Source organism: Eleutherodactylus coqui, chromosome 8 (genome assembly GCF_035609145.1).
Source record: "Eleutherodactylus coqui strain aEleCoq1 chromosome 8, aEleCoq1.hap1, whole genome shotgun sequence".
Taxonomy (NCBI): domain Eukaryota; kingdom Metazoa; phylum Chordata; class Amphibia; order Anura; family Eleutherodactylidae; genus Eleutherodactylus; species Eleutherodactylus coqui.
The window spans coordinates 78,389,833-78,402,244 of NC_089844.1; the positions used below are offsets into that span (position 1 = coordinate 78,389,833).

Here is a 12,412-nt window from a genome sequence, read left to right on the forward strand (position 1 = left end):
TGTCAGTCGGTAGCTCAGTAGACCCCCATTGTCTCAGACCCGCTGTGATCATACCCATAACGTCTCCTGAGCCAGCGCCACTATATTGATATGATAGTTATTCTATAATAATAAAATTGGATGTCAATAACAACTGCAGGAGTTATGATGGCAGGGAATACACATCTCAGAATATACACAATGATGTACTTACCTGTTCCTTCACTTCCATATAATAGGGAATGATATTGCGATGACACAGAGTCTATTACATCTACTCCAGCAATACAATGTAAGCTGTATAAATGGGTTATATGCCCTTGGAGAGGCCCTGCAAGAGTGGTATACTGTGTCAGAGTCATCTGTGCTTATTATTACATGGTGGTGACAATGACTCAGAAATGAGAACAACCCCAGTGATTCTGAAATGTAACTTTAATGATCTTATCTTGTTGATCGGAGAGATCAGTAGGAACTCTTATCTTATCTCGTATATCCATTATTTCCATTACTGCAGGCAACGACTTGATAGCCTTGTAACCCAACGCAATATTGTAGGGTCTGCAATTGTCAAAGATTAATTCAGGAATGTGAACTGAAAGTCTTATGTCCTCATTAATACATGTAATGACAACTGAATCAAGTTTAACTAGCCCAGAGCAGCGGTGGCCTCCTTGACCGTAGCAAATAGTTTGGATATGATGCTTATTTACTTTACGTAAATCTTTTAAAAGGCTATTCCCATCTCATAAAGTGATGGCATGTAGCTAGGATATACCATCGCCTCTACCAATCCTAAGAACGGCAGTTTCTAGGGGATTTGGCCAACAGGGCAAGAATCAAAAAAGTGCTCCCCTCACCCCCCTAATCAGATAATGCTGACGCTTACTAATAATCCTGCCCACATTAATAATAGTGCTGCCTAATTAGATTTGCAGAACTTCATAATATATACCGCTGCTGCTGCGGAGCATCATAATACACAACTCAGATAAGACAAAGGACAAATCAGAAGGATAGCGCCATGAGAAAATAACAATAAATTGAACTCCAAGGATTAAGGAAGGACTCACCTGGTGTGGACAGCTAGCCCGCGGGAGGGGTAGCTGTAACACCTGAAGTCTTGGTAGGCTGGAAATGGTGCAACACTTCTTATGCCCAAATAGTTGAATCATTAAAAAAAGACCCGCGCTTATAAGATGTGCAAGATGATGAGGTCAGTACTTACAGCAAGAAGGGGGAAAGAACCCTCCTCTAATGAAATATCAAATGGCAGAAGACCGGATGATTAAGAAGTGGATAGGTTTAATAGGAACAAATAGGACATCCAATATAATGCAACTCATTTTTGTGTAAATATAACACTTTTTTTCAAGCATGACAGACATACCTTAACCCTTTCCAATCCAATTTGTATCCTGGTTTCCTGGGGCCTTACTCTTTCTCTGCCGTTATACAACAGCGCTATATGCTGGCTAAAGCCAATACTGCATGAGATGACACATTGGATAGGCTCCGGCAGCAGAGAGGCTGGAAATATACAGTAAGAGAACCCTGACGGATGTCTTCCAACATCAGAGCTGTACAGCCTTAAATCAGAATGTCTTCAGAGGTCAGACAGTGGATTGGAAAGGGTTAAGTGCAAAATATATAAAGTATTCTGAGCCACTAATTACAATGAAAAGGAAATTAGAAGCGTTTGCTCTCCAAAATGTGCCTGTATGTGCGTTCCACTGTCGGGTGAGGCAGGGGGAGGTACCGCAAAACAGATGTGAGAGAAGAAACTGCACGTCATAAAAAGGCGACATGCGCGTGCACGCACTAGCACTTATATGAATGAGAGAGCACGCCACGTAGACAGACGGCAGGAATAGAGCTGCTACGTCATAAGAGCGGCGGCGCACCTGTGTTGAAAGGGAAAAAACTTTATTTATACACATCCGTACCCTATTCCTCCAATCATTATATCTATATTAATATGTATAGTCTCTATTGTTCATTTTCATGTGTTTGTTTTTAATTATCTCACTGGGTTGAATAATGGAAGTGACACTTCCGCTTTCTCTGTTCACTACACTGTGCTCATTGAGCGTTATATAGTCTGCAAGAGAGAAGGCAGAAGGGGTTAAAGAGCGCTTCTGCCTTTTCCTCCAGGCCCTCAGCTGTGAATAACAGCCGAGGACCCAACCTGCTCCTGCTATATTGGAGAAGCTTTAATTCCATGTGATTTCTTTTCACTATCATCTAGGATTAAAGCCAATGACCAAGCAGCATTAATTTATGGCGCATGGTACTTATCAGGTTAAAAATTGCATTGCTAGGTAAACTTCCACTGTTGCATCCACAATGCTTGTGTACTGTAAATGCTGCAAATTTTCTGCAACTAAAACCACTGTGTGAAAATCTGCAGCATTTTAGACCCATGGGAACATTCCCTAAAAATGGTGCATATAGTTTAATTCAATTCTCAAAGGCCAAGTAAATCACTAGCCAACCCATGATGACTAAATGGTATGCCAAACATAAAAAAGTATGAACCACACCCAACACTCCTCCTTCTCCTTAAGTGAGTCCAGACAGCCATGATGACTTCTTCCAGCCACAAATCATCTCTGCATACAAACCCTCAATTCTAATGGTCCCTTCAGTGCAGCCTACACATTATTAATTTCCGCACTGTGTCCACCAGAAAATAGTGCTCCCCTTATGGCCCCTTAAAGTAATAGTGCCTCTTTTGTAGCCCCTTACATTAATAGTGCTTCCTTTGTGTTCTCCTGCAGTACAGGCCTCCAACTAATAATTTTCTTTTGTGCTGCTCCTCCCCTTGCTATCATCCACTGCTCCACACTTATTACCTTTCTAATGAGCTCCTGCCACTCATCCATCGTGGCATCCAACGCCAGCACCAGGTTCATATTCTAGCCTGCTCTGCTGTTTCCCCTTAATTCTCAGAATCAGTGGCCTTAACCCCATTACGAAGTGATGGCATATCCCTTTGATAGGCTATCACCTTATGGGATGGGAATTCCATTTAATATCCATTTTCTCAAAAGGAATGAGTGTCACATCCAATGCCTACCAAGGACGTTCTAGTGAAAGCTCCTTGTTTCCTGAGGAGCTTTGTCCTTATGCCTGTCCCATCCCACATGTGCATTTGGACATCCTATGTGTCTTCTTGTAGGTACGTAGTGGAAGGACATCCATTTCCATAGCTCATCGTCTCTCTACGGTGCGCAATGCAGATATCATTGTGGGATTTGATGGTGGAAAAGCAGTAGAGACGGGGACTCATGAGGAGCTGCTGAAGATTAAAGGAGTTTACTTTACTTTAGTCACCTTGCAGAACCAGAATACATCCTCAGGTAATGCGCTAAGTAATAGATATCATTATAAAACAGCTGGTTGGCTAATAATTACTTGGACGGTTCCTTGGTTTCAGCCAAACTTTTTTCTATTCCTCTTTAATACGCTGCTGTATGATGCTCCATTGTAAGGGTACGTGCACACGGACGTCTGAAACTTTGCGCCTGAGATTCTTGGGTGCAACTTGAATCGGACAGCACATGGACATACAAAAGTTAGACATGCTGCAATATTCTTTACTCCAAGTAAAAAAAAAGACCATTTGAATGCAGCCATTCAAATGCATAGGTGTTATTTATGTCAGAAAATTGTACAGAGAAAACGCCTGTGTGGGTGTACCCTAAATGGTGTTTTGTCTTTTTTTTGATCATTTTTAAATGACTTATTTCAGAAAAAGTTGCAGACGAAAACCCTGTTGTGGAGAAGCAGCGGACGTTCAGCAGAGGAAGCTACCAGTCAAGTTTCCGGTTTGTTAAATGACTACTTAACCACATTTATAGTGTTTTGTAGATAAAGTGTAATTATTGTATAATGAAAAGTTATGCAAATTTCTAATTTCCTTGTGTTCATTATTTTTTATTTTCAAGATTTGGAAAAAGGGGTGGGATGTTTGTACTCAAGAGCAAAAAAAAAACCAAAAACCCAGCTCTGATATTGAGCTACTCACACAGCTGGTAATTTGTTACAGTGTATCGGCTTAGGGCTGGGCTCACACGAGTGAATGATTACCGCTTAATGCCCGTATTGCAGCGTCTGAGGAGCAGGCCCTCAGCTGAGGAGGCAGCGAGGTAGAAAATTAACAGCATAAAGAAAGGAGATCCAAAAACTAGTTGGCTTCTTCAACCAAAGGAAAGGCTACTTGTTTAGCCGAAACGCGTTCAGCGGGATGTCTGTTTATTTTTTAACCTTGGAATAATATAGAGGAAGTTTGGTTGAAGAAGCCGACTTGTTTTGGGATCTCCTTTCCTAATGCCTTTAAAGGGGTTGTCCCGCGCCGAAACGGGTTTTTTTTTTTTTCAACCCCCCCCCCCGTTCGGCGCGAGACAACCCCGATGCAAGGACGTACAGAAAGCTTACCGGAGCGCTTACCTTAATCCCCGCGCTCCGGTGACTTCTATACTTACCTGTGAAGATGGCCGCCGGAATCCTCTTCCTCCGTGGACCGCAGCTCTTCTGTGCGGTCCATTGCCGATTCCAGCCTCCTGATTGGCTGGAATCGGCAGGTGACGGGGCGGTGCTACACGGAGCCTGCATTCTGCACGAGCGGCTCCATTGAAGAGAGCAGAAGACCAGGACTGCGCAAGCGCGGCTAATTTGGCCATCGGAGGGCGAAAATTAGTCGGCACCATGGAGACGAGGACGCCAGCAACGGAGCAGGTAAGTAAAAAACTTTTTATAACTTCTGTATGGCTCATAATTAATGCACAATGTATATTACAAAGTGCATTAATATGGCCATACAGAAGTGTATAGACCCACTTGCTGCCGCGGGACAACCCCTTTAACACTGCTTGGAGCTATTAACCTTGTCACAGGGCTATACTGTCTCCTCCCTAAGGGTGGCTAAGAACCCCGACCTCGTTACTAACTGGGGGAGATCACGTTTAGTTACCTGGATTACCTTAAGCCCTGTTTTGTCCCCATGACGCCAACATTCCTTCTTCTGCGGTGGATCACCCAACGGAATAAAGTAGTCCACACAAGAACCGGGAACGTTCAGTCTTGTCTGTTTACTTGAACTCTTGGTAATCAACAGTAAGACATTTCTTGTACATAGGAAACTTGCACAGTATGAAAACAGTGTTAGAAGCAGGCTTGCATCTCTCGCCCGTCTCTCTTCTACTCATGCAGTAAGGATTCCCATTCTCATCCACAGTCTCAGTTATCTGCAGTATTTCCCTCTTGGACTAAACTCTCTCAGCTGGTAGACATCGAGTAGGCATGCACTTTACTTGCATATTTGCAGTTTCTCTCTCTCTAGGTACATGCGGTTCTTGTGCTTTCACTCACACGTGTATCCAACATGTCCTGGCTTTCTAACTCCGGGAGGGCAACTTCTAGAAAGAGGGTTCTTGGCATGGTTGTGCTTGGCAAGAGCAACAGATCGTCTCTCCTCTTCCTCCATCTCTCCACACCATTCCATAGACTTCCAACTCATCCACAGACTCAACTCCGAGGCCTCCTCGCATCAACTCCCTAAATTTCTCTAACCCTTTACACTCAACACACTCATCACGTGGACACGGACCAATGAAGAGTTGGACAGATTAATACATTTTCCAGACATTAACAGACATTAGCAGACATTAACCCCTTCACGCCTGCAAACTCCAATACACATCAACCTGATTCATTCCCCAGTTAAGACAATATATAGGTCATACATAAAACACAGATTCTAAGGTACTGGAGGGGACCCCAAACTCTGGGCCACTACAGTGTGATAAGCAGTAATTCGCAGGCAATCAATTACATTGGCTTATGCAGTTATGATCACATTTATGTGTCGGAATTGCGTAATACATATATACACGTGGGAGAGACCATTGTTCTCTATGGGCGCAGGAAATGTAAACAAAAAAACATGTTGGACTGTGCATGACAGTATACAGCATGATGTAGTACCACAATATTGCCATAGCTTAACTGGAGCAACCAGTGTCAGGCAGCTGCTGCCAAGGCAAATAGGATCATGGGGTGCATAAAAAGAGGCCTAGGGGCGCATGATGAGAACATTGTTCTTCCTCTTTACAAGTCACTGGTCAGACCACACATGGAATATTGTGGACACTTTTGGTCACCGGTACTCAAGAAGGACATATCAGAGCTTGAGCGGGTACAAAGACTGGCAACTAAAGTAATAAATGGAATGGGTGGACCACAGTGCCCAGGGAGGTTATCAAAATAGAGGTTATTTAGTTAAAGAAAAAGACGGCTGAGGGGCGAACTAATAACTATGTATAAATATATCAGAGGACAATACAGAGATACCCAGCATGTAGATGATGAATGCATCATCTATTTATACCCAGGACTGTGACTGTAACAAGGTGGCATTCTCTACATCTAAAGGAAAGAAGGGTTCTACAGACATAGAAGGGGGTTCTTTACTGTAAGAGTAGTGAGACTGTGGAACTCTCTGCCTGAGGACGTAGCGAGGGAGAACTCGCTGAAAGAGTACAAGAGGGTCCCGGATGCCTTTCTTGAGTGATTCAATATTACATGTTATAGTCACTGATTACTTCAGATGGTTCGGTGGTTCAGGGATTATTCTGATAGCCAGATTGGAGTCTGGAAGGAATTTATTTTCCCTTAATGGGAAAAATTAGCTTCTACATCATTGGGGCTTTTTTGCCTTCCTCTGGATCAACATTGAGGGAAACAGGCTGAACTGGATGGCCTTACATACTATGTTACTATTACATTAAACTGCCATGGCTTGATAGACAATCTGCAATGGCTTTCAGAAGGACCCCAGCTGCAAAGGCAACCAAACAGTGCCCCGTGATCTCATTGTGGGGGGCCATTTGGGACCTTCAAACTCAGATTGCAGCATTTAAATGCCGCTGTCAGAATTGACTGTAGCATTTATAAGGTTAACAGCTGCGATCAGCGATGGTGCCAATCGGAGCTGTTGTGGGCTGGTGTCAGCTGTAAGAAACAGCCAGGACACACATTGTATGTGAAACCAGCCTAAGGGCTTCCTCGGACCCGGCAAGCCAGAATAGACTGCACTAATACAGCTCAGTTTGAGGGCCAGTTTCCGTTCTTTGCAACACATATTGTATGCGTCATCTCCCTGCAGCGTTCTCCTGCATCCATCTTGGAAGCACAAGAAAGGAATTTGCAGATTCGTTATAGTGTGCTTGATTAGTTGGTTTTTTTTTGTCTCCTTTGCCCGATTCACACAGGTGTATATGTGTGTGCAATCCGCAGTCAATAGAACCCATTCATTTCAGGGGCCTTTGACTTGGAATATGAGTGATACCTGTGAGAAGAATTATTGTTAATGTGGGAGTCGTGTTCCAAAGTAGAAAAAGTGTAGAAAGGGATTCAGACTTTTGCCTCATTTTCTGGTATATTTTTGCTTTTCTCTGAGAATGAAGGTTGCTTTCACACAGGCAACACAATTGCGCGATTGCACTGCGACGGCGCTAAAAATCAAATGTTTGTAGAGCCCATGCTTTCCAATGGGTTCACTCACAATAGCGATGTTTTGTAGACATTGCGGGAATACAAAATCATGCTCTGTACAGCTGCTATTTGCGATGTTTTGTAGCCCATGTTTCCCTATGTCTTATGTGTTGCATCGCACGAAAATGCGGTTTTCGTGCGGTGCAATGCAACTTTTACAGTAGGAAATCTTACTGTTTGAGCCCTAAAATAAACCCTATCTGCATAAAAAAAACAAAAAAACCCCACAATACATCACTTAAAGGGTGAGCCGCACTTCTCCTCGCAGATCCCCAGCAGACTTGCTTGCAGTTTTCTTCCAGCGATTCCTGGTCAGGTGTTCAAAAACCCCGCCTCCTGGAAATGCTAGCTTTCATTGGTTCTCGAGTGCCGCAGGTCAGCCAATCACTGCACCATGCGATGAACCAATCACAGCCATTGCATTGAATGACTATGATTTGTTCATTAAGCGCTGCAGTGATTTGCAGCGCTCGAGAACCAATCAGAGCCAGAGCATCCTGGAGGCAGGGTTTTTGAACACCTGACCAGAAAGCGCTGGGGAAAACTCCAAGCAAGTGTGTCAGAGCTGCAGAGGAGAAGTGCGCCGGAACGGACAGAGCCTGTTTAGGTGATGTATTGTGTTTTTTTTAATACAACCAGGGCGTATTTTCAGGGTAGGGCTTATATTTCAAGCCCCCTGAAGATCCCAGCAAAAGAGCGCTACAAAATCATGATATCTCTATGAGAAAACACAGCTGTATTGCACAGAACACAGATGTGATATCGCTGCAATTTTCTGGCTGCAATATCACTGTCACCCATGTGAAAAAGGCAGAAAATGGAATAACTTGTACTTAATGGCCATTTCCTGGAAACTGAATAACAGATGGCTGGTGTATGATTTTGCACAGTACTGTATATATGTAAGTAGGTAAGGGCGTCATATGATTTGCGCCATATTCTAGGTATATTTTCACTGCACACAATGATTATTGATGAGCACACATGACTGTGTTCCGCGGTATAATGACAGCCAGCTCCTTTATCCGCCTGAGAGCCACTGATACAATGTAGCAGTTTACAGAACAATTGCAACGTCCTCTTTAGCATTTAGCTGCGAGGCTGAAAGGAGAATTCATCAGGTTATTACAAAGGGAAACATACTGCACATTAGAAGCAAGCATCAGAGCTGATGTCTTACCCAGAAAGGGCAGATCAATGTGAGAAGCCTCATGCTTGTAGGTCAGCCGTGTCCGCTGCTCAGAATTGCATTAGATTAGTATCAATGAGACATATTTGTAAACCGCGACATTATACAATGTTGTCCTGATCCTCTAAGAATTAGATTTTCAGAAATTGCATATTGCTGTTACTTAAAAAAGGTTCAATGGTAGTGACATAGATAAAAGACCTATACCGGATAGCAATCGGGGCGTTTTTAGTGAAATTTATAATTTTTTTATACAATTGTCCCTTGAATACATGAATACATACATAAGCAAACGATACATGAATGGTAACATTGCCTGCAATATACCGCTATCAAATGTTAGGTTGTCCACCCAGGAAAGAATGCCTGGGGTTTGTTCCTTCAGTCCCACCTTTTACCATACAGAGCATATAGTGGATGGACATGGAATATTTAAATTATGCATATATGTAGATTGTGTCTTCTGCTTTTTCATGTGCATAAGTGCACCTTCACATGCACATATGTACATTCTGCACGTGCCTCAGAACTGCATTTTTGCGGAATGAATGATACTTTTTTTGCGCGCATATTGTCCTTTTTCCACCTGCAGGGCATATTCAATTGGGAGCGACAAACAAGATGCATCGCCTGAAACATCTAATTAGCTCCAGATGTGTTTTTCCAGCAGAATTACTTAACATATTACACATCTCCCTGCATATTTTGTGTACTCCCCATTGACTTCTATGGGGACCTTTGGGTGCAAAATATGGAAATGTGAACAAATCCATTTAAAATCAATGTGTTCTGTTCTCTGTGTATTGAGTGCACAATCACATGTGCAGGAGCCCTAAATACTGATATAGCAGAGCTGAATTTGTCATGTAAATGACTTTTTTATTTGATTTGATTTACTGAAATAATGAGAAACGTTTTCTTGCAGTTCTGCAGATACTATATTCGGGACCTTTGGTACACTCAGCTCTGCTCCTGTATGGTAGTGATATATAAAGCACTTTTTTGGCTACATGCAGAATTTTAATTATTGCCTGAGTCGAAGTACATTTGTTTCATATAGAGAGCCAGCACTAAAGCATATCCGTCGGTGCAGATAGATATGTATTAGGGCGGTTTCAGATGGCTCTAAGTGCAACTATGCTCGTTGGTACGGAGTGTAGTTGCAAACGAACAGTGGGGGTTTTTTTGCTAGTTAGAAAACTTTGACAACTTCAAACCTCGATGTAGGCAGCGTTATATGGATATCAGATTTATTACTGCCCTATATGTTTTACAGGAACTCCCTTCGTCTTCGTTCAAAATCACAGCTTTCCAATCTCCTTCCCGATGCCTTGGCGGGGACTGTAAATGGGTCACCTGGTCTGCCAATAAATGATATGGAAGAGGCAGAGCTCCTTGATCAGTCACAGAAGAAGGTAATGATGACACGGCTGCAGCTACATCAATATCCAGTATTGTATGTTTAAAACCAGGTTTACCCAAGCTGGGATACATAGCCTAAGGTGATTCAGGCAATAAAGAGATCTCATCTGTTTATACCCAAGAGTGTGACTGTAATAAGGAGGCGCCCTCTATGTATATAGGAAAGAAGGCTTCTATACCGACATAGAAGGGGGTTCTTTACTGTAAGAGCAGTGAGACTGTGGAACTCTCTGCCAGAGGATGTGGTGATGGCAAACTCACTAAAAGAGTATAAGAGGGGCCTGGATGCCTTTCTTGGGTGTAACAATATTATATGTTATAGCCATTGATTACTCCAGAAGGGTCGGTGATCCGGAGATTATTCCAATTGCCAGACTGGACTCGGGAAGGAATTTTTTTCCCCTAAAAATGAAGAAAATTGGCTTTATTCATTCATGATGTAGCTATCCCGCCAGTATATATAAGTGAGCTAGTGTCACCTTGGTTAGTTATTTCTATCTATATGAATCTCCCAGCTTCTTTCTCCACAGATGGTCATGGGATCCCCATTCTGACCAGCTCAGATCTACTTTAGGTTATTCATTTTCTAGTCAATTTCTCAGTCTGTGTGATGTTGTTATACAGGACCTGGCTGCAGAGGAGCATAGTCATTCCTATCACAGTTACTGATGATGATCACACAGGTCCTGTCACACAGTTATAATGGAGGAGATCACAGCTCATCCTCCTGACTGTATATTTATGGGCTATAGGTTATTTAGACTATTGGAGTTAGGCCTCAAGGCGGGTCTATGGGCGGGTTGGATTCTGCATTCGGAATCCCACATGGAATCTATCCTGTGACCGCGGCGGATGACCTTGCTTACCTGTCCGTGCAGACGGCGGCGTCCGCACAAACTCCTTTTATTCCGGGTTATCTGTGCTACGGATGGTTCCCATGGCTTGCTGTCGGACATGCGCAGTACAGATTTTCTTTTATTAATCTCCTGCTTTTCCTGCAGCCCGTCCACGATGTCATTTGACTTCAAGGGAAGCCGTCCATGTGGGATCTGCACTGAAATGGAGCATGGTTTGATTTGTTTTCCTCAGCAAAAGGTCTGCAAATCCAATCCGCATGCTTTAATTCAGTTGCGGGCGCCCATGTTTCCCCATGGGCGGCTTGAGCTGCAGATCATCCGTGTCAGTGTCCCATGCAGATTCCACAATTTAAATCCGCCCATGGACATAGGGCCCTAATGATAATTAAACTGTCCCCGCTGCATAAAGTAATAGCTGTGCTGAAGCATCATGGGATAGATATGACAGTGAAACCCAGATCTTTCAGTGTGAAGAGGGTGGCTAATAAGTGGGCTGCACTGCAGGGAAGTAATTGGAATACAGAGAGGAGACCTCTAGAAGGGGATAGGCAATCAGGTGAGGGGGCAGAGAGGCAAAAATGTGTTTTCGCCAGGGTGGTCCTTCAAAGGGGTCTGTGTGGGGATTTATTTTAAACTGGCCATATATAAGATTGGATGAATGCCCCAATCACCTCTTTAGCTAAGACGAGCCATATGAGCCAATGATAAAATAGTTAAGTACTGTATAGTACTTACATCTAAAAGGCCATTGAAAATGACATAAGTCAGTGCATGATATGTGCTCCCTTGTAAGGACATTTTCTATACAGTACTATGTGTAATATCTTGGCCCCAGTTGGGTCTGGTAGCTGTAAAGTCTTCTTGTCTGCCTGTTTTTTAAGTAATGGGATGAATTACCAGTTATGACCAGCAGGTGGCAATGCAGAGGCCATTTTCCAAACGTCCATTATAATCCGCTGTATAACACGTGCGATGCATTATAGTGTTAATAGACATTTAGCTTTAAGAATGGAATATCGTACCCGTCATTACGAGTGTCACTGACTGGAAACGACGTCTTTGTGCTAGATCCATTTGTGAAAATGTTGAGTAGTAACTTTTTATGCTGCCGTATGCCTTATAATAGAGATGTATGCGGTGCAGACCACAAGGCACTCGTGTTCACATACAGTACGATACTCTAAAGGGCCTGCCCAGTTTGTGGCATAATTTATATTAAATTTGTAAGCCTTCAGGAGACCCGCCCCCTTTTGCTAATTTTTGAAAAAAATGGAACATTTTTGTGTAAAAAAAGCTCATGCCAAAATGTAACATTTTTTTATATATTAGAAAACCTGGGCATGCAGATGGATCAATTCCCTGGATATGGAAAAGTAATTATTTACAGATGTAGCAAATGTTAACTTGA

The 12,412-nt window shown here is 42.9% G+C and overlaps 1 protein-coding gene across 1 annotated transcript in view; it reads left to right on the forward strand.

Moving 5' to 3' along the window:
- LOC136577887 (bile salt export pump-like) overlaps positions 1-12,412 on the forward strand; it is a 113,550-nt gene that overhangs the window by 65,469 nt on the left and 35,669 nt on the right. Inside the window, exons 14-16 of the mRNA XM_066577807.1 lie at positions 3,161-3,341; positions 3,734-3,809; positions 10,002-10,140. Of these exons, the coding sequence (XP_066433904.1) occupies positions 3,161-3,341; positions 3,734-3,809; positions 10,002-10,140 (396 nt within the window). The remainder of the gene's footprint in view (positions 1-3,160; positions 3,342-3,733; positions 3,810-10,001; positions 10,141-12,412) is intronic.